We start from the raw sequence: 25,867 nt of genomic DNA, 5'->3' as shown, positions 1-25,867 counted from the left end.
TGGCAAATGAGCTCTCTTTGTGGGAAAGAATTTTGGGAGTACCCGAGTTCGATCCCTATAAGCGACGATTCCCCCTAGGCTAGCTCCGCTCCCTCTTGGAGCGAACGTGGGTAAACCCGGACCGTTAAACGGATGGAGAAAGACCCCGTGTCTAAAATGATTTTGGGTTGGTATATGTTGCTCACTAGTTTTGAGTTCTATTCTAAAATTGAAGTAGCAATATAATTTGCTCCTAATCCTACCTTGACATGAAAACATAGCAATTCGAGCTTCTTCCCTTTTTCAGCATATCTGTGAATGAGTGAATCTGTGATGGTTTTAACTTGCACGTCCATATATATATATATATATATAATGCTAAATGTTGAATTTCTTATTTCTGATTTCATGTATGCCATTTGGGCATTTAACTTGTAACTTGTAACTTTAAATTAGAATGCTGATCTTGAGTTCTTGACTTGTAAGTTGTAAGTTGGAACTTGTAACTTTTAAGTTGGTATTTGGACACATTTTGTATTTTGGTCATGTAAAATTGTAAATTGTAAGCTGTAGCTTGTAATTTGTAGCATGTAGATTACTAAATATGTAAGTTTTAAGTTAAGTTTATAGTTTTAGTTTTAGCTTAGTTTTAGTTTTTTTTTTTTAAAATTTAAATATGAATACATCCGAAATTTGATTACAAGTCAAGAACCCGATATTTTAAAATATGAATGGATTACCTTCTAAAAAATAACAGATATGATTTTAAAATTACAAACCAAAATCAGAATGGGTGGGCGGTTCCAATATTTGAAGTTTTGAACTGTCCGAACCCGTCCGATGCATAAGGCTAATTTTTGGTCCTAGATTTATAGGTGTCAATCCACTTTTTAGTCTTTTTTTTTTCAAAACATATCTTTTTGATCGTAGTATTATTGTGGCATGACCATTTTGGTCTTTTATCAACAAAACAATTTACATTTCGTTAAATACAAGGACATTTCGATCTTCAATTATGAATTTTTTTAAAAAAATAAAAATAAACATAAAAGTATAGCGGATCAACCTACTTTTTTTTTTGAAAATCGGATCAACCTACTTTGTATAAAAAATATCAAATTAAAATATCCTTGTATTTTTTTGAGTACTATGACCCTGTTACATGTAGTATCACCCCCACTGAGTCTTAAATCCATAACCTACCATTTGGGAAAGTCACTTCATGCAACTTGACCACAAGGTCTTTGGCAAATATTATTCTATTTAACAACATTTCAATGATTTTTTTATGGAGGACAAGAAATAGTCATGCCACAATAATACTATGAGTCTATGACCAAATGAAAATTTTCTGATAAGAAAGAACTAAAAGTAGACTATCACTTATAAATCTATGACAAAAAATGAAATTAACTATTTTTTTTTATTGTCATTAATGGAGGATCATGAAGTATTCCATATTTCTCCAATCTTTATTTGAAATTTCCTTAAAATATACAATCATAGCATGCCGATATTGTTTAGATGTAGAGAGAATATGAAATAGGTTTGTTTAGTTGTAGATACTTCATACTTATATGAGAAATTATTAATATTGACAATATTGTAATAGCAATGGAGTTATGTTTCCCTATTATTATAGGTAAATTGTTATTCCAAATGTTTTCTCTTTCATGAATTGTTACTCTTAATTGACTTTTGGCAATTCAAACAATTTAAGTGTATAATCGAAAAAGCTCACCAATCACCGAAGTAAAAAGTTAACACTAAATTGGTTTATTTTGAAAAAGTAGAAAAGAATTCAAGATATTTTGTAAAGAAAACAAAAATTATATATAATGACATAGAGTTACAATTTTTTTGGATGATGAGTGAAATTCGCAGACACTATTCGATGATATATTAGGTAAACCATACCTTGTAACTACAACTGACAAAAGATTATAAGGAAGCTAGGTTATTTATAGATAATCAGCTCAAACTAAGAAAGTCAATAGATAATTCTCACTAAAAGTCAAACTTAGAACCTTATGGTTATTAATCCAGCAATGTTCCTATATAGGTTTTCAATACAATTTCATATGTTTTGAAAACTTGTATTTTGTACTTTGTAAATTGTACTCTTCCTGAAAAATATTTAGCAAAATACAAATTACAATTTCATAAAACACAACATTATAACATGCAATATTGTAAACTTTTTCTAATTTTGTATTATTTAACGACTAAAATTTTCCTAACTTTGTATATTTAACGACTAAAATTTTTCTAGCTTTGTATATTTAACGACTACTTCTAAAAGAGTGAACCATTATGGAAGTATAGTGAGACATTATTATATTCAAACTCGAAAAAGAAAACGTACTCTCTTAATTAAAGTGTGAGAACTTGGTGAAATTCAACTAATTTAATACATTAGTGTGCTTTGCCCCATATGATTGTTTCGTATCATTAAAAAAGAAAAAAAAGGAAAAGCTATATAGGACATTGAATTGCCAACTAATGATATGATGATTGACTCCTTGTTAATGAGATTTGTCAATAATTGAAAGTATTTTTTTGACATCAAAAAATTATTGAAAAAATAGTCAAATAGATCATTAAACTTTACTCGGAAATACAATTAGACTTCTGAATTTTAGAAAAGTGTAATTACACACTCGAACTTGTTAAAATGAGTCAATTATGTCTGATTTTCTGGTTACTGGTAAAATTATGGCCGGCATTGTTCTGTGTCGTTTTTAAAAAAATAAAATTTCCAGTAGCTTTCTCCGGTCGACGACCGACTGGTCATCTTTCTCCAGTGGCCAGAACTTTATTTTATTTTTTAATTCAAAGAGTGGCCGGAACTTTTTAATCGTCAGAATTAGTCGGAATTGTCACCGGAATTTTGATGACTGGTTATTTCAGGTGAATTATTGGTTATTGGGTTTAGATGCACTAAAATGATAAGTTTGAGTGTTTAATTGCACTTTTTTGAAGTTCATTGGTTTAATTGCACTTTCGAGTAAAGGATTTGACTCTTTTTACAAATTTATTTTCAAGGGTCTTAATATGTATTATTATTAGTTTTGGGTAACAAGGGAAACCTATAGTTATAACTCACAAACTACATAACAAAGGTAAATCGTATTAGAAAAATCTTGTGCGACAAATTCAACTAAAAGTGTGTTAACGAAAATTAAATTTACGATCTTTCAATACAAGAATTATACTGTACATCGTGATATTGCATGCATCATATTTAGTGTACAATCATTTGTGCATTTGTACACATATATATTACTATATCTTATTATTAATTGATTAAAAAGCATTAGTACGTAGTTTGGTACACAACATTTTGAGGTTGTGTATGTGATGGCTGCTGTGCCCATCTTTCCAACCGACTTATTGCTGCCTTTCTCGTCACTGTCGGCTACCTTTTCTTTTATTTTTCGTTCGTATTCGGTGTTCATGCCTGTCTCTAACACTAAATATTTGGCAACCCCCCTTAGGTTTTGTGTAATTACACTTTCGCACTTATTAGTTTGTTTTAATTGTGTATGATATTGATTCGCGCAAGGGAATCAGAATCGAAATGAAAATCAAATGCTTGGTAATAGTAATAGGTTTTAGTGAAAGTATTTTGCATGTGTTGGTAGTAAAGTGAAAATGGAATGATTACCAATATTGATGTTTGGGTATATATATATGACCCTATAATGAGAATAAAGATTTAAAAGATACAAAAATAAAAAAATCAAAGCAATTGATCATAATATAATGACATCCAAACACCAATATATATAAACAAAACGAAAATCTAAAAGCACTAATCCAAACTTAAGAATCAAATTATCAATGAGATGGAATGATACTCGTTTTTAAATAGGGAATAAGGTTTTTAATTGAAAGGGTAATCAAATATCATAACTGTGTTTTAAAAAGTTATCAACTAAACACTAACAATGATTTATTCAAAAAAAAAAAAACACTAACAATGATTTTGATTTTCATTCTTAGTGTGTAAACCCATGAACCAACCACACCATAACTTTGGTTAATAGTACTCTAGTGATTAGGGTTGAGTATTCGAGGCCAACTAATAGGTAAAGAATTAGACAAAATAATATATTTAATTTGGAAGACTAAAATAGGTACAAATTTGATAATTAAGGCTAGAAATAATTTTCTTTCTCCAAATTTTCATTTCTTTAGGAAAAATAAAAACTTTTACTAGCATTCTTTTTAGTCTATATCAATCGGTTATTGCAATTACTTCTAACATTTGTATCTTCTTCTCTTTTTTTTTTTTAGTAAAATCTTAAAAAAAAAAAAACATTACACACTATTTATTAGACAAAAGTTAGGAGTATCAATACGACGTAGGCATGTAGCCCACACCACCGTGGAGTTATGAATGACTGTTTTTTTTTTAACTCTAACCTGTCTTATTTGCTAGTTTAAAAAATAACTTTTAAAAAAAAGGAAATAATTATATTATATAGCATACTATATTTTAATAAATGAATAGAAAAAGTGTAATTTTTAATTTATACGTACTATATTTCAATGGTAACAATTTTTTATTCATAATTACAATTTGTACTTTAAAAAAAATGAGAGTGTACTAATTTTAATTATATACAATGAATAACATTATATGATTTTAAGACATAAACTTTTTAAAAGTATACGAAATCATGAATACAAAAATACGTCTACATATCATAGGGTAATTCATGCTCAGCTTGCCAATATCAAGTTATCAACCCACCTCCATACCCCTAGCAAAATTACATATCAACTTTCGATTCTAGATGCAATTTTACCAAACATTGGGCCTTTATGTGCAAATTATATAGAAAAGAAGGGTATAGATGCAAAAGTAGCAAAAGTTACTCCGGTAAACAAGTGCACCGTCCGCGGAAATATTCGAACTTTTTTTAGCAATTATTATACAGAAGACTACACAAGTACAAAACGAAGAATTCAAGAAAAACACACCAAGTTCTGCTGAGGATTCTTGTCTTACAAATTCTCCTGGGTTGATTCTTTGTTGCATCCAAGAATCTCAAATTGATTGCAAAATCTTGTTTGGGTGGACACTTGGCACTGTTTCATTTGATGATCAGGTCTGCTTCTTCTTCCCTTTCACTGTCTTTGACTTCTCCTGAAAATTGCACTACTTTCTATCTCTGTTTATATGCAAAGGGATCATTTTATTTTATTTTTTAAATTTCTGGGCTTTTTTTTTTTCCTGCAATTTGGTATTGGTTGACTGCTTGTTTTTGGAATCTTTTGTGTTTTTGGTAAAATTTTCAAGGGTTACATGCTTCTGGATCTTGTTTGGGAGATGGTTTTTTTTTTAGTATGATAATTTGATTAAGTTCTGTTGATGGAGCTTATTTATTTATTTAATTTTTTTTTTTTTGAATTTTTTCAGATTCTGGTGTAAACTGTGCATATACATAAGTTCAATCAGTCATTCAATAACATATAGTACTATATAATCAGGTATGTTGTAAATTTGGAAGGAGAAATAGCCTATTTGTGAAAATTAATGTTTGTGGTTGCACATGTTGACCCTTTGAGTAATAATGTAGTATAATTGAACTTTAATTTGCCTTGTCATGATTCATGGTTAACATATAACAACCTAGAAAGATAAGAGATGTAATTTATTTTATTTTATTTTTTTGTTGTTGTTGTGATAGATGGTACTTTGTGAAGTTTTTAATGATATATGTTGAATTACAGAGTTGCCTGCTGATTTGATTTTGAGAAAAAATTGGATTTATTGCACTTTGGGCACTCGAGTTTTGTTCTGGAGTTTGGAATCAGAATGGAAGCGAGGAGGCCAATGGTTAGATGTTGGGATAAGGTTGTCCCTAGTATAGTAACAGCATTATCATCGGCATTTTTTGAGTGGGTGCTTATCTTTATGCTGTTTATTGATGGTGGTTTTGGTTATTTGATCACCAAGTTTGCCCTATATTGTCGGTTGCAAATCCCGTGTTTGTTTTGCTCGAGGATGGATCGTGTTCTGGGCAAGGAAAGAGCGGGCTTTTACTGGGATTTGGTCTGCTACAACCACAAGTTGAACATCTCTTCGTTGGTTCATTGCCATCTTCACGATAACCTTGTTGATGCCCGTGGAATGTGTGAAAGGTGCCTCTTCTCATTTGAAACCTTAGATAAATTAAACACGGAAATGTATAGATCAATAGCGGGGAAACTAGGTGCAGATGCTCACCTTGTTGATGAGGATCCTTTACTAGAGGACTGTTCGAGCAAAAGAAACTGCTTTTGCTGCAAGGAGCAGTGCGGTTCTAAGGGTTTTGCCCGAAAGTTGCTTCAGATTACATCTTTTGGTTCCGAGGCGGGTAAAATTGATTCACCTTTGCCTGTGGAGAATGCGGATGATAGGGATGACGAGGAGATGAGGAACCGGTTTCATCAATTTCCTCTCTCAGAATACAAAAATGTCAGGATTACTTCTGAGAGCGAATCCGATGCTGCAATTTCAGACGATGAAAATGCTGATGTGGTTCGTGAAAGGGAGAATTCCAAACCGGATTCAATTGATCGATGTATACATCCAGAACCTCAAAATATTACCGTAGCTGAGGACTTGACATCCGAGAAATTGATACATCCATCTTCAGTGTCTGTACCGCCTTCTAATCAAGTTTTGGCTCAAGATGTTGGCCATGAGTTAAGGGAGATTAATTTGAGTCAAGCTGAATGTGTCCCCGAAATATCTGCACCATCTAAACTTACATCTTTCGTTGAGGTCCCTCCGTCACCTAAACTTGAGTCCGGTAAGTTAACTTTTTAATTTTATTGAATCCAATCAATTAGCTAGTCTAACCCATGGCCTCCATTTTGAATCTAACTGGGTGACCACTTGAAATATACCACTGGTAGACACAAAGACACAAAATGGACCGAACAAGCTCTGATACCAATGTCATAATCTTAGATTGGTTCAAGGTCACTCAATTGGGTTATAATGCACAAAAGGGCAAAACCACACTGAAAGATTGAATCCAATCAATTAGCTAGTTTAACTCATGGCCTTATAAATTCATATGTTCTCTCTTATATTTTGTGGGACTCAACATATTCCATATATAAAATCAGATGTCCTGAAACATATTTATATTACTGCAGATAGGTGCATAGTTTTAGACATTTACCTATATTAACAATTACTTTCTTCCAAATTTGGTTAATTTTAACTGTTTATTTAACGATAACTAGTGATTTTAATGATGTAATTACCTAACTTCAATAGGTTTCCGTAAATGAATTATGAATCAACCTAAAAGTATAAATAAGAATTGTTAAACATACTAAAAACATTCAGATATTAGATCTCACCCATCCTTGCTTTTTTACGGCAGCTGTTGCAACAATGACCATAGAGTTGGAGAAGGAAACGCCCAAGTCAGGGAGTGATTTTATTCCGTCAAGTGAAACACCGTTGGATTCTAAGCCCGACACAACTGACACTAGTGCACAGATGGCTACGTCTTTTTTGGATTTAGGTGATGCTTATAAGTTGGCTACCAGTGGTAGGGTAAGGCAACTCTCGGGGAAGTTTTTGAAGCAGATGTCCTTTAAGGATTCTACGCAAAACAGTGAAGACTTGAAGCTCCTGCTGTCGCAATTTTCTGCTAACCGGGGAATTGAGTCTTCATTAAATGATATCGGGACCAGACTGTCTGTGAATAGCGATGAGCTTAAAGGTTCTGATGGTTCCACGTCTCTCAGTATACAGATGATCCAAAGAAAGATCTCGCTTGAGAGAAACGAGTCTAATATCTCGCTAGACGGAAGCACGGTGAGTGAAATTGAAGGCGAAAGTATGGTGGATAGATTGAAACGACAAGTGGAGCACGACAAGAGATTTATTGGTGCGTTGTACAAAGAATTGGAAGAGGAGAGAAGTGCTTCTGCCGTTGCGGCAAATCAAGCAATGGCGATGATTACTAGATTGCAAGAAGAAAAAGCGGCACTTCAGATGGAAGCCTTGCAGTGCCTAAGAATGATGGAGGAGCAAGCCGACTTCGACAACGAAGCGCTTCAGAAAGCGAACGAAAATGTCGTGGAGATGGAGAAAATTATACAAGATTTAGAAGGTGATCTTGGAGAATATAAAAAGAAATACGGTGACATTACTCTCTTGAAGGATGTGGAGGCAACTATAGAGGAAATCAGGGCCGAGAATTTAGAGGAAACTCGCACACGAATTAGTGATGATATTCTCGGCAATGCAGATGGCGATACAAAGCGGGAGATGGCGAAACCAATGGCGGGAAGCTCGATCCTTGATTTCGAAAACGAAAAATTATACATTACGAGATGTGTGAAGAAATTGGAAGAGGAGCTGCGTCTATTTTCTAACAACGCTGCTGCAGATATGATTAATGGTGAATTTTCAGCCGAGGAATGGGTTAATGTGAGTAATCCCGTCGAACTTGACCATAGGGAGGATTGTCAAGGAAATAGCGAAATAGAAGCGGGTCATTTGCAACAAGATGCAATAAAAGAAAAAGGAATCCCTTGTTCTCAAGAACCATCCACGTTACCTCACAAACTCAGAAACGTGGCCGGAGGTATCGAGTTGGATGCACTAAGAAACGAGCTGTCGACTTTGACCGACAGATTAAAACTGCTCGAGGCAGAACACAACATAATTCAGCATTCCATCAACTCTCTTGGGAACGGGGAAGAAGGGGTTAAGTTCATTCGGGAGATAGCTGGTTACTTGCAAAAGTTACATTCGAGAAAAGATCAACTCTCGTGCTAAAAGGTGAACACTTAAATTTAACGCTAATATTAGCTATTGTGGCATATTTATATGTCAATGTGCATTTCCTTTGAAACAATAATCCGTTTTGGATACCAAATCTGCCCACCGGGAATACATTATTATGTAAATTTTTTTTATTTTTTTTTTATATCTATTAATTGACATTCCTTTTTATATCATCACAGATTCAAATGGATAAAAGTGTACGAGTTGACTTTCCCGAGACGAGGATCGCAGCTTCACTGTCAGCAAAGAACTATGTGAGTGTACAATCTCATCTGCTTTCTCATAGGAACAGCACATTGAAGATTTATTTACGTTTCGTTTCTTTCTCGTTTTAGTTTGTTTTCCTTCAGATTGCTTGAAAATTTAAAATTCGAAAAGCGTCCTCATTGGTGACTCCCTTCAAGGATTTTAGGGTATCATTGTATGTGGGCAGGAACTTTTGAGTAAGCTCACACTATAATGGTATACTTTTTTTTTTAATCTATGACTTTCATTTGTGTAAATATTCTGAGAAAATAAAAAAAAAAAGTTTGGATCTGTTCCAATTTGCAGAAATAGTAAAGAAAACAACGATTTCTACTAACAAAAAAAAAAACACAATATTATATATGTGCTGTATCTTGAAAAGATACAAGTCTGAAAAAGAAACTGCAAAAATGATACAAAAAACTAGTGAGGTGCACCTACAGCCCTGGCAACCCAGGGGGAGGGTTCGCCCTTGCTGTGGCTTCGCACTATAAATATATATTTATATATATCTTTATCTCTTATAGCGAATAAAATATGTAATAGCAGAAGAATAGTATAGTATACTCATATCCAGACTGAGATACAGTAAGTATGAGTTTTCGGGCGTAGAAATATGCTACTACTGTGGCTGCAGCTTGTTTTCCTCCTTGATGACGAGGTTGTTCTCGTTCTTGTTTGTTGCTTGTTCCGCTGCTTCAGCTGCTGCTGCATTATTGTTGTTCGGTGCCATTAATTTGTCGAACTTTTCGGTTTTTCCCAGCACGATCTCGATCTGAATAGTTAGTTAGCCAATGTTACACTTACAAAAAAAAAGGAAAAAAAAAAAAAAAACGAAAAAACAAAACAGGACGAGAATTTTCTGTATGTTACCCTCGCTTTCTGAACCATGCGGCCTTTTGCTTCGTCTTTCATTCCAACTGTGGATGTTAAAACCTCTGCACCATTTGTAGGCATTGAAAGTTTTTTACTTTTTTTTGTTAACAAGAATGGGAGATTTGCAGGGTAAAAAGAGGAGAGTGAAAGAGAATACTTACTCTTCTCAGTTGCAAATCCATTGTTCTTCAGAATCTCAGCAACTGTAACTACTGTGGTGATTGCTGTAATTTTCATTGAAGGGGATTGTTCAATTAAAGGGTGAAAATAGGTTATTGTATTACATGGAATTGGACACTCTCTTTCTTTTTCTTTTTTCCCCGGTTTTTGGTCTGACTAATCCCTATTTGCACCAAGCCAATCCAATTAAGGGGCAAAGTGCTGGTCATATTGGCAAGATTATCAAGGTGAACTTTCTAGTTGGCAAGGTTATCAAGGTGAACTTTCTAGGCAAGATGCCGTCGACCGCTTAGGCGATGAGTAATATATATATATATATATATATATATTCAGATTTAAACCAATTAATATTAAATGTCAAATGCCATATTAATATTCCTCGAAACTTGTATTGCATTGGGCAACCCAAAAGTTCACTGAGACTTGCACTATATTGGGCAGCTCAAGAATCCTTACTTTTTTTCTTTTTTGGGTCCTTTCTATGTATGTATACACAGGCATAGAAAAATCAGACTAGATATGTACAGGAAAAATATACACCACGACAAGAAGTCCGATCGCCACCAGAGGGCTCGCGCCGTCACGCGCCACCATCTCCAAACTGCTCCGCCGTCACGCGCCGGCGCGTGCGGTTGTTTCCGGCGACTTTGCCGGCCATTTTGTTCTAGGCAGGCGAGCAGATTAGGCGGTCGTTGTCGACCGCCCAGACGCCTAGGCATCGCCCTAGGCGACACCTTGATAACCTTGCATATTGGTTTTTTCATAAGAGAGTTTCGAACTCCCAACTTCTCTTAAGAGATGAGAGTGCACGACCCACGCCATTAGGCAGACACGAGGATTGAATTTTGAGATTTTTCATAATTTTTATAGATTCATGGATTTATATCCTAGATTGATGATTACATATGCACAAAATGCATAGTGAGAATTTTATGAATTTTTCTAGGGTGCCATGTATGTTATACTTAATAATAAAGGAAGGAATTGTTAAGGTTATTAAGTGAAAAGGGATTGACAGATGAAATTTTACCCATGCCCAGAGCAGATAGTTCAACCTCATTATGCTGCTGAATATACCTCTGCAAGCAAATGATAAAACACATTATTTTTACCTCATATGAATCATATGAAATTAATACATCATATGATAATTATACAAGCATAAATGAAGAAGCTAAGGGGATTTTCAGGAGAACTTTTAAACTACAACAATTTCAATAAAATTGTTAAAATCAATTTAATTGTCACATTATTAATAAAAAAAAATCTAGAAAAAACACATAAAACACGGGTACTTGAAACTCACTTTTAAAATACAATAATTTTGATAATTTGTTAAAATCATTTTCAATGTCACTTTATTATTAAAACAAAAAATCTAGAAAAAACACAATGCTGAAGAAAAATTACTTTCAAACTCACTTTTAAACTACAATAATTTAGATAAAATTGTTAAAATCATTTTCATTATCACATTACTATTAAAAATAATATTTAGAAAAAAGAAAACAAAATGAAAAAAAAAAAAAAACCAAAGACAAATTACTTCAAACTCACTTTTAACAAAAAAAACATATCTGAAAAAAACACGACGAACATGCAACGACACATTTAAATGATTTCAAACTTGTATTTTCTCCGAGAATCAACATCCACCCACCCAAATTTGGCGAGTCATAATTCATGATTTTCACATTCATTTCCCCCCATAAATTGGATAAATTCAAGCAAGGAACAAAAACCTTGGCAAGATTGACATAAAAGAAGAGGGGTTTCTTGGTGTTAGAAACTTGAATCCTATTTTTCTTCTGTGTTTCAGTGTTGTTTGTTGCTGGCTGGGGTGCCACTGCCACTGCCACAGCTTCCATTGTCATCTTGTTGTCTTTCTCACCAAACAAACTAATTTTTTTTAAAAAAAATAAATTAAAAAAAATGTTTCAACCTCTCTTAATATTATAAAGTGTTGTTTTGCAGTACTCTTAAGCTAGTTTCCTCTTTGGGTTGGAAATAGAAGAGAAAAATTGGTATAAATATTTTGAGAGTAAAAGTAGGGAGTTATAAGGGCTTTTAATATGATGAAGGTCTCCTCCTTTATGTGAGGAGAACCAAAGGTATGGGTGTTTTGACCAAGTAAAGATAAAAACAATGGTTACCCACTTTGATAGATACTAGCCACTGGTCTTGCTCCTAATCCGGGACACTACTATCATTTGGCATTCATATATCTATTATAATTTAGGTTTTTCTATTGGTGGATAATGATTATATTGCATGTGTTGTCAACTTATTATAAGATTAAAAATGTTGCGGGAGCAACCTATTGACTTTCTTGGTAGCCTATTGGCTTTCTTGGTTTGAGTCGCTTTGCTATAAGCAACGTAACATATGCAACTAATATGCAGCTAATTTACTTCCATCATTGTGGTTCTTTATTATCTAGGGTCACAGGGTGGACTTTATCCAGTGCACACCTTTGGATAGTGACTGCGAATTTCCCTTATCACTTAAAATAAAATGGTTGGGGGTGAACGTTTTAGTGGGAGTTACTATGAAAAGTGATCTTCTGATGTACTATGTCATAATTTTCAATTTGGTTATGAGTATCAATTTATCCATTGGTCGGGCAGGTAAAACTTATTCAATTTAGTCCTCATGTGTACTAAATTTAATAAATTTTGCATAGTTAAAGGGTAGTTTTGGATGAATTGATAGATGGGGACTAAATTGGGAATTATGACATAGTTGAGAGACTATTTTAGATATTATCTCTTTTATTGGTCTACAAGTAATCATATTGTATTTAGCAATGAAGGAAAATAATTATTTGAGTTATTGTCACTTTCGGTCCCTCAACTATTATCTACTTTCAACATTTTATCCAAAAGTATTAATTGTCTCATTTGGTGCATAAGCATGCTTTTATTGCCACATTTAGTCTTGCCAACCAAATCTCTTGCAATCACTCATTAGAAAATGCAATTTTTTTCTCACGTAGGAATGCTTCAACGAAAAATTTTAGTAATATTATTGTGTATTTAGATTTGAATGGACGATAGATTTTTCCCTTGTAGCAATCTTAGATGAGAGAAAATTTACATTTTCTAGCGAACAGCGGACATAATGTATCGAATGTGGCAACAAGAATATACTTGTTACTAAATGTGACAAAATTGATAATTAGAGATCAAATTAAATGTGAGAAATAAATAATAGTTGAGGGACTAAAAATTACAGTAGTTCTAATTATATTTTTGGTCTTTTATTTATTTTTAAGATATAAATGTAGAACATTATTTATTATTTGAATATTTGTAGATAACCATAAAAGTTTTGGATTGACTAATATCCTCTATTAATCATATCAACAAGAGATATATATACCAATTGTTGATATATATTTATTTAAAGAGTTAATTCCCAAAATGGTCCCCCGACTATGACCTTTTCTTAAATTGGTCCCTTGATTTTTAATTGCACCCAAAGTGGTCCTCCGACTTTTGAATTTTAAGCCAAAATGGTCATCCGTTAGCTTTGACGTTAAGTAGGTGTTAAAATGAAGGGTAAAACTGAAAATTTAGGTTTTGCACTCCAATTTAAAGCAATCTATGACTTCCTTCAATAGCATGCACATATATTTCTTCAAATTAGGTTTTTACTCTCCTAAATCTGCAATCAAAATGTGGGATAATCAACTAGAAGGCAAGAAATCTTTGCCTTTGAAAGTTAGTGGATGAAGTTGAAGATGAACTTTTTTGGCCTTCTAGTTAATTATCCCATATTTTGATTGTAGATTTAGGAGAGCAAAAATCCAATTTGAAGAAATAAGTGTGCAACCTGTTGAAAGGAATCATATATTGCTTTAAATTGGAGTACAAAACTTGAATTTCCAATTTTACCCTTCATTTTAACACCTACTTAACGCCAAAACTAACGGAGGACCATTTTGGCTTAAAATTAAAAAATCGGAGGACCACTTTGGGTGCAATTAAAAATCAAGGGATCAATTTAAGAAAATGCTATAGTCGGAGGACCATTTTGGGAATTAACTCTTATTTAAATGAGTCAGGATAATTTACATATAGATTTTTAAGTCCTTTGTTTTTTTGAGAGAAATTTAAGTCCTTTGTAAGAGTTGAAATTTGCACCTTATACATGAAGTAGTTAGGACTATTACTTGGTTGTTTTAAGTCCTTTGTTGGAGTTGAAATTTACACCTTATACATGAATTGAAGTAGGTAGGACTATTACTTGATTAAAAAAATAAGAATATTATACATTTTTAAAGAAATATACTTTCTGAAAAAAGTCGTCAAGTACCTCTGACAGTATCACTTTTACATTCATTGAGTCACCGTGATTTACATCATCCCAAAGCACCTCTGACAGTGATAGATGGTACATTTGGCGGATTGTAGGGGATACTTGGGATTGAAAATTCAACCTTCTGAGAGAAGAGGAGAAGATAAAATACACATGGTGAAAAAGTAGCCAATTTTTTTTTAAAGGAATATAATAGTAATTTATATGTCTCGAATACTGTACTAACACATTGAAATAGCATCTTTTGAGAAGGTACAAATTTCTTAAATTCATTCTTTAATCTAATGACAAATCTTCAAAAGAGTTGAGACAAAAATAATGTTTATTCTAATGAAAGCTATTAAAACATCATTTGAATTAAAGAGCTTCGAGGCGGTGTTAATATTAATATGAACATTAATGATTCTAACATATAATCATAGGCCGAATTTGAGTTGGTTTGAATGGTTAAATGTAATATTGTAGAAATCAATAATGTAGAAGAAGAATTTTTTAAAGGCCGGGGGCCTTGAAAGCTTAGAATCAAAATATATTGAAATGCTCTCTCCCTCTTTAATTTTTACCGATTATTTTATATAGTTACTATTATATATCTAGAATATAATGTTCAAATAGTTACAAATAATAAGATGAAACATGTTCTATGTTGTTGGGTTGTATGTGGTAAATAGCCCATGTTTGAATCAATTAAGTTTTTTGTATCCACTATATTTTTGTTGGACATCTTCTCATCTTGACTCTTGAGTCATAATTATTATTATACTAGTTTTTTCGCAGGATAATGTTCAATGTTTATTTTTAAATAAGTACTTTAAAACATATTAATACAATATTATATAAGAGATATTTAAGCATATTTAGTTAATTTGTTTATTTAAATTGATAATTCAAAGTATATGAATGCAAGATAATATATGATCAAAGAGGTTGATTATAATTGTCACTAAAATAAATGTTTGTAATTTGTAAAAATGATAGTCTAAATACTTAGTCTAAAAATGATAGTATAAATAAACACTATTTTTGGTAATAAAAATTTTTACATTTTAAATCATATTAATAAATTAATACGATTTACTTTTAAAGTGAATAACTGTGATGTAGTCCAAAAAATATTACGGGGTAGTTTCCCGCTTCAATTTATTAAGTTATTTGAATATCTTATTTGTCAACAAATCCTCCCCAAGTATGGAATATGATTTTCTTCAAAATATTTTTTTAAAATTTTTTCTATGTTATTAATAAAATACTTGGTAAATAAATATATAACATTATTCTGTATTATAACTTTGATACGGCGTATTTAATTACAAGATAGAGTAAAAAGAAGACAATGAATAATGTAATGAATATAATTAATTAATGAATTTGGAGATAAGGAATCTTTGCATTGTATAAAATAAAGACAATATAACTAACGAAATTATATCCCTTTTTTAATTTTTTGATAATGAATATTTTTTATTGTATAAAGTAAAGACATATAACTAATGAAATTATATCTCTTTTCTAAATTTTTGATAATGAATAATTTTTATTGTAGAAAATAAAGACAATATAACTAATTAATGAAATTATATCTCTTTTTTAATTTTTTTGATAATGAATAAATTTTTTTTTTGAATAAAGGCATTGTAAACATCGAATTTTAAATTAAAGAAATGCATATGTATTTTTTTTTTTGTAGCTACTAATTTTTTTTTTTGAGGATAAAAGCATAACTTTCATTAAAGTAAATGTTCAATACAATGAGGAATAGAAAACAACCAACAAAGAGGACCAATTTGAGAACGAGTGGCTCTAGCTAACGCATGAGAAATCTTGTTCACTGATCTAGGAATAAAATAGTAAGACACTGTTTCAAAGTGTCGTTGAAGTAATCAGCACTCACGCAACACACATCCTGCATACGAGAGATCCTGTGAACGTGATCCTCAGCCAACGTGATCCGTTTTAGACATAATAAGCTTTGCTTAATGGCCTAGGGATCATCCTCAAAAATTCGTGTGAGATCATCCTCACTATAAAAAGTAAAGTTCTTTGACATTCATGCCAAAAGTCTGACGCGAAATGGAAGCCATAGTGCCCCTGAAGAAAAGGAACTTAATAGGTTTATCGGTCACTAACCGTCCCAAAGTGTAATACTCTTGTTCTTCTGCTGCAGATTCGAGAGAAGCATATTACCAATCTAATGGGTGATATCCTCATCATCAAGATCAACAAAAGAAAGAGCTACTACAGGATTTTGGACGTCGCCGGTCCATACTACACAAACCAACAAAGCACAAACAGAGACAAAACACCAACTGGAGAAGAAGGAAACACTCTCACAAACGGAGAAGAAAGAAAAACTCGCAAAGGAATGCGAGAGGAAAAAATTGCTTCACTGTTAACAGTTATTAATAGAGTGTGCTATTTATTTTTCAATAATATACTCTAACATATTCGTAGTATATATTTAACAATTATGCTAACTCTGATTGGAATGCGATTCGAACCTAATAAGATCTTTCTTATAGAAATTAATGGGTAAGTTAAAAATTAATAGAATATTCTGTTACTAAAGTTTATACTAATAGAATGTGGGGTTATCTAAGGGAAGAAAATAATATAATAGAGGGTAAAGAAGGAAAATCATAAAAAATTACTAAAATCAAAATAATATTGAACCATTCATTTAAGTAAATAATTACTACCAATATTTTTTTCTTCCCGTTATACCCCTAACTTTATTGGCTCTTATTAAGATTGTATATGTACTGTATGTATGTATTGTATATAACTGTATTGACTCTTGTATGTTAAGATTGTAGATATGAATGCATAATACCATGAAAGACAATTATGTCAATTTGATCGAGATAAGTATACTTCTTCTTCTTCTTCTTCTTCGCTACCATGTATGATTTTAATTGTTTTTTTTTTCTCCATGTATGATTTTAATTGTTTTTAGGGTTGATTATATGAAAAATAGATAGAGTTATGCAATGAAAAAGCTATTGCATCTCATTGTTCATTCATGTTTGACCATATCTAAAGACGATTTTAGTAAAAGTAAACATATCCTTTGCATTTCTCAGAGTGTGGTCAAGAAATGAAGGTTTATAAAATAATGAGATAAATTTTCACATTAAGGGGTGGTGGCGCAGTTGGCTAGCGCGTAGGTCTCATAGCATCTGAGGTATCCTGAGGTCGAGAGTTCGAGCCTCTCTCACCCCATAATTTCAATTTTCAACACTTTCCACCTGCCCCGACCATATTAGTTTCGTAAATCACATTTTTATCATATCCATTCGTTGTGTATTTAACATTTTTTGCCAATATTAGTTGTCCACATAATTTTTTAAATATTAATATTAGTTGTGTCTATACCAACTCTGATTCGGATTGAGTTTGAACCTAAACCTTTCTTATAGAAATTAATGGCTAAGTCAAAAGTTAACGTAATATTCCGTTATTAAAGTTTATACTAACGGAATGTGGGTTATTTAATGCAAGAAAATAATATAATAGAGGGTAAAGAAGTAAAATCATAAAAAAATTACTAAAATCAAAATAATATTGAACTATTCGTTTAAGTAAATAATTACCACTAACATATTTTCTTCCCGTTATAGTCCTAACTTTATTGGCTCTTATTAAGATTGTAGATAGATATTATATATAATAATTATTTTAGTGATTATAAATGAACAAAGGAAAAGATGGAGGATAAGGCCGGATCTGAGCATGTCTAACATGAGCAACCGCACAAGCTAGGCCCCCAATTTTTGGGGGCCCCATATTTAATATATATATATATATATATATATATATATATATATATATATATATATATATATATAGGGTCATGTTCATGTGTGGCCGCGCCCTTACGTGCGGCCGTGTGGTTTACACCACTCAATGTTAAGAAATGCACCACTCAATGTTATTGAGTGGTGTATTTCATATTTAAGAAACACATCACTCAATGTATTGAGTGGTGTATTTCATATTTAAGAAACACACCACTCAATGTATTGAGTGGTGTATTTCGTAACATTGAGTGGTGCATTTCGTAACATTGAGTGGTGCATTTCTTAACATTGAGTGGTGTAAACCGCACGGCCGCACGTAAGGGCGCAGCCACATTTGAATAAAAATCTATATATATATATAGTTTACAAAAAGTTAGGCTAAATGTATGAAGATTGGACCAATTTCTGACAAGATGAAAATGCCCTCCATTTTAACACTGATTTGATGGAATATGTAACGGAGGAACAAATTGGGTGAATTTTTGAAAGTCGAGGGACCACATTTGGTGCAATTGAAAGTCGAAATGCAAAATTGAGAGCGAGCAATAGTCGAGGGACCATTTTGGAAAAAACTCTATATATATATATATATATATATATATATATAGGAAGGGGTTCCTGTACATTATGTTCCTTAGGTGATCACACAAACTCTCAAGTTCTTCAATCCTCTTAACAAGTAATTAAAATTATGTATTTTTCATAATTTTTGTTTATTGTTTTAAGAATTTGTTTCTTGATTAATTATTTATTCATAGAGTTTCTAATTAAATTCTTTTTTTTTTCTAGGGGTGGGCACTTCGGGATTCGGTTCGTTTTTTTTTTTTTTTTCCGGTTTCGGTTTCGGTATTGGTATTTCGGTATTACAAAAAATGATACCATTCGGTTTTACAATAAAGTTGGGTTTGGTTTCGGTTCGGTATGAAATGGTTCGGTTTCGGTTCGAAATTATTTCGGTTCGGTTTAGGATGTTCAATTTTCAAAATTTACTAATTTTCCAAACGACACACTACCAAACAATACATATTCGCACAATCCAAAGTATAAAATATAAATATTACATAACAACAAAACAATTCAAACAAAAAATTAACATAGCAATCCAAATTTAAGAGAGATACTAGTGAGGATATGACCTGAACGATGGAGTAGGTATCAAGAGACTTAGATTTACTTCTTCATCATTACTATTATTATTATTAAAACGAATTCTGTTTGATTCGGTTTTTACTAAATCGTTTGGTTCGGTTCGGTTCGGTTCAGATAAACCGAACCGAATTGTCACCCCTATTTTTTTCCCATAAGATTTTATAATGATGTCTTCTAAAAAATATACATCTGGATCTAAGAAGCCTAAAAAGAAAAAAAGAATTGAGCAACTAACTCAATCAAAAAATGAACTCTTGAAAAATTAATTACAAAACGAACTCAATGGATTAGCTTTAATCTCCATTAAAAATGAGCTTTTGGAAGAAGTTGATATCAAAAGTTTGATTGATGATTTTGCGTCTAAATGTGCACGACGCATGTCACTTTTTAAATAAAATTTTATATGTATTTTTTATACAATATTTATATTTTGATACAACTTTTTGAACAACTATTATTTATATATAGAAATTACTCGAAAAAAGGACTCAAATTAAGATATGGCACATGGCCCTAATTTTTATTGAAACAGTCCTGATGGAGGAGGGCAGCAGGTTGTGAAACGAAACAATCTTCTTTTGTTGTTTCATTCCTATATTATATATATATCTATCTACATACAATACATACATATACATATATATACATATACAATCTTAATAAGAGCCAATAAAGTTAGGACTCAAAGGGGAAGAAAAAATGTTTGTAGTAATTTTTACTTAAACGAATGATTCATATTATTTTAATATTAGTAATTTTTTATAATTTTCCTTCTTTACCCTCTATTGTATTATTTTCTGCTCTTAAATAACCTCACATTTCGTTAGTATAAACTTTAATAACGGACAGGCCCGCTATATTAAAATTTTTTTTTTATTGTTATCTGATGAACGCGAGAAAGCGAGAAGGTTGCTGCCCAACGCCCACGCCGCTCAGGAGCCCAAGCGTCGCCGTTGCACCTTCGCCATAGCAATCATCCAGCATTCTCAACGGTAAAAATAAAAAATGGAGTCAATAAAAGCTCAGGAACAAACTACAAATCCACCATTCACCATCCACACTCACATGCCCTGTCTACAGACTACAAATCCACCATAGCAAGTAGCAACCACCAGGTCTTCACTCTTCAGCCCTTCACCTAAGCCTAATCATTTTCACCAGGTTATAAATTTATCCTTTACTAGTATTCTATAATTCTATTAATATTGTAATTTTGACTTCCTGATTAGTGATTTCGTGTACAAATGTATAATTTTGATTTGTGAACTGTAATTAGGAATTAAGAATGTTGTGCAATTGTGATTTAATTTGTGAATTGTAATTAGAAATTGTGATAATTGTGTTTGTGTACTACTGCAATTAGGGTTTAGGGTACTAGCGTACTGCTATACTAGGAATTAGGAATGTGATAATTTGTGACTAATTACTAATTAGGAATTAGGAATTGTGTACTGCTATTAGGCTATTGGCGTACTACTATACTAGGAATTAGGAATGTGATAATTTGTGACTAATTACTAATTAGGAATTAGGAATTGTGTACTGCTGCAAATTAGAAATTGTGTACTGCTGCAAATTGCAAGCTGCAAATTAGAAATTGTATACTATTAGGAATTAGGAATGCTGCAATGAAATTGTATATGAAGATTGATTTTATTTTGTAATGTGTTTATTCATTTATTTATGCAGTGAAGGCACATGTTTACCTAACATGTTAGGTAAAATAAAGATTGTTGATTAACTGATTCACAAGTGCAAACGCTTCACATGTGCTTTTGTTCTTTTTTTTTTTTTAAGATCAATTATAATTTTTATACAATAATGTTGTCTAAAAAACATTTATCTGGAAGTGAAAAAAGAAAAAAAAAACAAATTGAGCAGTTAATAGACTCACAAAGAGGAGTTATGAATAAATTTATTAAAGTAGTAGGATCCTGTAATGAAAATTTAGAGAGACCAAACGTAGATAATCTTGAACAATCGAATGAAAATTTGAGTAATCAAGATCATATTGGTGAGGATATTGGTAATTTGAGTGGACGGAATAATGTAATAAATAATAGTCATTTGGGTGAGCATGATAATTTATCAAATGAGTATAATGTTAAAAATATATTGGTTGATGAACAAACTATGTACTCCTTGTTTTGATATTTATGACCCTAGAAATTGGTATAATCTTGATAATAAATCAAAGATATTTTGGTTGAAAATGGGCCTATAAGGAATTTAAATATTTTGTTTCCTTTAGATAATAACTCTAGGCATTTTTCATATGCAGAATTTGATATTTTGGGATTGATTGAGATTATTGCAGAATTTGATTTGATAATGCAAGATCATAATTAGACGTATTCAAAACCATGAAATTCATCATCATTATCTTGGTCCCAAAATTCAAAATGAGTTAATTTCTATTTTTGCCCAAAGTGTTAAAAGTTCTATCATAAATATTATTAAAGAGGCTACATATTTTTCTATAATTCTTGATTGTACCGCAGATGTGAGTCATCAAGAACGAATGAGTTTAGTAATACGATGTGTTAATATGCCTAGTAATAAAATAAAAATAGAAGAATACTTTTTAGAGTTTTTAAAAGTGGACACCGATTTAGGACTTTTTAATGAATTGTTAGATGCAATTAAAGCTCTAGGTCTTAAAATTGAAGATGTGAGAGGTCAAGATTATGATAATGGTTCCAATATGAAAGGAAAGCACCAAGCTAAGGTGTTCAAAAACGATTACTTGAAATAAATCCGAGAGCATTGTATATGCCATGTGCTTGTCATAGTCTTAATCTTACTGTTAGTGACCTGGCACATTCTTGTATTAAAGCAGTTTCATTATTTGAAGTTATGCAACGCATATATGCTTTATTTTCAAGTTCTCCTAAAAGATGAAATGTTTTACTTGATAATGTTTCAAACTTAACTGTAAAATCTTTATGCAATACACGTTGGGAGAGTCGAATAAAAAGTGTCAAAGCTATTAGATTTCAAGCTCCTCAAATAAGGTTAGCTTTTTTAGAATTATCTAAATCTTGTGATGATGCCAAATCTAAGAATGAAGCGGATAGCTTGGTTAGTGCACTTGAAAGTTTTGAATTTTTACTTGGAATTGTTCTTTGGTATTAAATTTTATTTGCTATTAACATGGTAAGTAAAAAGTTGCAATCAAAATCTATGTGCATTGAAACTACTAAAAATCAAATTAAACGTGTAATAGATTTTTTTGAGAAGTATAGAAATGAAGGGTTTGTTTCTAATATAAATATTGCCAAAAGTATTGCATGTGAGATGAACATAGATCCTACATTTCCAATTAAACGTCGTATTAGTAGGAAAAAACAATTTGACGAAAATGATCATGAAGAGGAAATGCAATCACCTGAAGAATCCTTTAGAGTTAATTATTTTCTAATTGTTGTGGATATGGCAATTGGTTCATTGAATACTAGATTTGAGCAATTGAAGACATTTGAAAATATTTTTGGATTCTTATATGATTCAAAAAAATTGAAGTCATTAGATAATAATGAATTAATAGAATGCTGTAATAATTTTGCAATTACTTTTTTCTCATAACAATGTGTCGGATGTAGATTTAAATGACCTTTTTTATGAATTAAAAGTGTTACAGATGACTTTGCCAGACAAGTTGATGTCAGCAATCGAGATTCTTGAGTTTGTCAAAGTTGTAGATTGCTACCAACGGTTTCTATTGCTTATCGGATTCTATTGACTATATCGGTGACTGTAGCATCTGCAGAGAGGAGTTTCTCAAAATTAAAATTATTGAAAACATACCTAAGATATTCAATGTCACAAGAAAGATTAAATGGATTGGCAATATTGTGTATTGAGAATGATATCTTAGACAATATTAATCTTGAGGAAGTCATTGATGACTTTGCATCTAGTAAAGCACATAAAAGTTTTCTGTCATGATTAGTTTTGTATTAGTATTATATTTGTAAAATGTCGCATATTTTTAAATTTAATTTCAATTTAGTTGACATTAGTATTTTTGTACTCGTATATAATATTTAAAATTTAATAATAAAAAATTATGTTAAGTTCTAAATGCGGTATGGCCTTTTTTTTTTTCACTTGCCCTGTGCCTATAAAACTATAGGAACGGCCCTGATAACGGAATATTCCGTTAACTTTTAACTTACCTATTAATTTCTAGAAGATAGGTCTTAGGTTCGAACCTCATCATAATAAGAGTTGACATATATATTGTTAAATATATACTACGAATATGTTAGAGTATATTATTGAAAAGTAAGTACCACTATATTATTTTTATTAAATTATTAAATAAATTAGTAGTTACAACAAAAAATAAATACATATGCATTTCTTTAATTTAGAATTCGATGTTTACAATGTATTTTGTTCAAAAAAAAATATTCATTATTAAAAGATTAAAAAAAGAGATATAATTTCATTAGTAATATTGTCTTTATTTTCTAAAATAAAAATTATTCATTATCAAAAGATTAAAAAAGAGATATAATTTCATTAGTTATATTGTCTTTATTTTCTAAAATAAAAAATAAATATCAAAAAAATTAAAAAGAGATATAATTTCATTAGTTATATTGTTTTTATTTTCTACAATAAAAATTATCCATTATCAATAAATTTAAAAAGACATTTAATTTCATTAGCTATGTTGTCTTTATTTTCTACAATGCAAATATTCTTTACCTTCAAATTTATTAATTAATTATATCCACTACATTATTCATTGTCTTCTTTTTATAATATGTTGTAATTAAATACTTCATATCAAAGTTATAATACAAAAAAATGTTATATAATTATTTACAAGTTTCCTATTAATAACATACAAAAAAAAAATTAAAAATAATTTGAAGTCAATCATATTAATTGAGGAAGATTTTTTGACAAACATGACATTCAAATAACTCAATAAATTGAAGCGGGAAACTATCCCATAATATTTTTTGAACTACATCAAAGTTATTCATTTTAAACTTAAATCATAGTTCTTTATTAATATGATTTTTCCCAACATCTGTACCCATGATTTGCCCTAATGTTGCCATAACATGAAATCCGCTAAGCATAACTACCTGTGATCAACATCATTATGAACATTAACAACGTGTTTGGTTCATGGAATAGGTCGGGAATGGAATACCATTCCCGGAAATATAATAGACATATTCCATCGTTTGGTTCGTCCTTTTATTCCTAGGAATAGCGTTCCCGGGAATGATCTATTCCCTTTGCAAGGGGAATAGCCATTTCTAGCTAGGGGACCCCCTAGTATTAGCTATTCCCAAGTACTTGGAAATAGCTTTTATACTATAATACCGAAAATACTCTTTTGTATTATTAACCAATATATGTGTGTGTGTGTGTATAATTAATTAAATATATGCATTTATATAACACTTTACACATAACCATTCACCTTAACTTTTGCACATAATTTTCCCATGAATTACTGACATCCACACATTTTATTTAACCATCAAAAACTCACTCAAATAATTCATAATTGTTAGATTATAAAGCTGAAATTTTGACCACATGTTGAATCTGTTCGAGTTGATTGTTGATGTTGTTCCAGAATGAAAATCGGTCCAATAATAATAAAATAAAATAAAAAACGAAAAAATCTAAATTTTGTCAAATAACATAGCCAACAAAATTAGAGTACAAAATGTGTATCATTTTTACATTATTTATTTATTTATTTATTTATTATTATTATTATTATTATTATTATTATTATTATTATATATGCAAACACATATCTTTGTTTATATCCATAAGGACATGTGGTAAATTAGGATTCTTAGACTTTCATCCATTCACAAATTCTATATTTTCATATATAATTTATATTTTTTTCATATATCATAATAATAATAATAATAATAATAATAATACTTTTTTTGTATAAGGGTATTTGTGTCTTTTAAACACATTCCATTCCTATTCCTTTAACCAACCAAACACTGAAATTACATTCCTAAAGTCTATTCCTTCCGCGAACCAAATAATAGAATACAATTTCTATTATATTCCTAGCCTATTCCATTCCCTATGGAATACTATTCCTATTCTCTTAAAAATCATTCTATGAACCAAACATGCTGTAAAGACAATGGATAGGTCTAGCCCAGCTTCAACCTCGGTTGGTTTGTTTTTTCTTTATTAATAATAACTTAATTATGCTTGTTATCTAGAAATAGTTCGATTGTACTCTAGGTTAATTGTCAAACCATTAAAGGTCGGTGGTAATTCCTCCAACTGTCAAGATTTTCGTTATTGAGTAAGAGTCAAACTTTGTAGATGCAATTCGATGTGAATCTAGAGGCGCGTTATAGGGCAAATTTAGATTAGTCCAATAGTGATGGAGATACCAAATGTCGTATATAAAAAAAGAAAAGAAAAAAGATTTGAACACTTATCCAAACTAGATTTGTAATATCGACTATTAAAATATCTATAGTTCAAGAGAATTCGG

The 25,867-nt window shown here is 31.1% G+C and overlaps 2 protein-coding genes across 5 annotated transcripts; one reads left to right on the top strand and one right to left on the bottom strand.

Annotated features, from left to right (window-relative positions):
* The first annotated feature begins 4,922 nt into the window (after nt 1-4,922).
* LOC116029425 (myosin-binding protein 1-like) lies at nt 4,923-10,224 on the top strand. 3 transcript variants are annotated; one of them, XR_004100330.1, is made up of 6 exons: nt 4,923-5,096; nt 5,408-5,478; nt 5,722-6,785; nt 7,371-8,782; nt 8,968-9,042; nt 10,039-10,224. XR_004100330.1 is itself a non-coding variant. In XM_031271425.1 (5 exons), the coding sequence occupies exons 3-4, from the start codon at nt 5,807-5,809 to the stop codon at nt 8,777-8,779; spliced, it is 2,388 nt and encodes a 795-aa protein (XP_031127285.1). In that variant the 5' UTR covers nt 4,923-5,096; nt 5,408-5,478; nt 5,722-5,806; the 3' UTR covers nt 8,780-8,782; nt 8,968-9,326. The 3 variants fall into 3 exon arrangements, 2 of the variants coding, with proteins under 2 accessions (XP_031127285.1, XP_031127286.1); XM_031271425.1 differs by lacking the exon at nt 10,039-10,224 and having other exon boundaries at nt 8,968-9,326; XM_031271426.1 differs by lacking the exons at nt 5,408-5,478; nt 10,039-10,224 and having other exon boundaries at nt 8,968-9,326.
* LOC116029426 (uncharacterized protein At2g34160-like) lies at nt 9,512-11,968 on the bottom strand. Of its 2 annotated transcripts, XM_031271428.1 has the most exons (5): nt 11,833-11,968; nt 11,121-11,169; nt 10,072-10,134; nt 9,908-9,972; nt 9,512-9,809 (listed from the first exon to the last, which is right to left on the bottom strand). In XM_031271428.1, exons 1-5 carry the CDS (start codon nt 11,962-11,964, stop codon nt 9,657-9,659), a joined length of 462 nt encoding a protein of 153 aa, XP_031127288.1. In that variant the 5' UTR covers nt 11,965-11,968; the 3' UTR covers nt 9,512-9,656. The 2 variants fall into 2 exon arrangements, with proteins under 2 accessions (XP_031127288.1, XP_031127287.1); XM_031271427.1 differs by having other exon boundaries at nt 9,908-10,134.
* Between the last annotated feature and the right edge of the window lie 13,899 nt (nt 11,969-25,867).

This window comes from Ipomoea triloba, chromosome 9, assembly GCF_003576645.1.
Source record: "Ipomoea triloba cultivar NCNSP0323 chromosome 9, ASM357664v1".
Taxonomy (NCBI): domain Eukaryota; kingdom Viridiplantae; phylum Streptophyta; class Magnoliopsida; order Solanales; family Convolvulaceae; genus Ipomoea; species Ipomoea triloba.
Note: the sequence above shows the minus strand (reverse complement) of the source record. Positions and strands in the feature narration are given on the sequence as shown.

Coding starts and splice junctions, on each gene's coding strand:
- LOC116029426 (XM_031271427.1), bottom strand. CDS start 11,964: ATGACAATGGAAGCTGTGGCAGTGGCAGTGGCACCCCAGCCAGCAACA. Junction 11,170..11,832: donor TTTATGTCAATCTTGCCAAG/GTTTTTGTTCCT, acceptor ATTTGCTTGCAG/AGGTATATTCAGCAGCATAA. Junction 10,135..11,120: donor ACTATCTGCTCTGGGCATGG/GTAAAATTTCAT, acceptor TGAAAATTACAG/CAATCACCACAGTAGTTACA.
- LOC116029425 (XM_031271426.1), top strand. CDS start 5,807: ATGGAAGCGAGGAGGCCAATGGTTAGATGTTGGGATAAGGTTGTCCCT. Junction 6,786..7,370: donor GTCACCTAAACTTGAGTCCG/GTAAGTTAACTT, acceptor TTTTTACGGCAG/CTGTTGCAACAATGACCATA.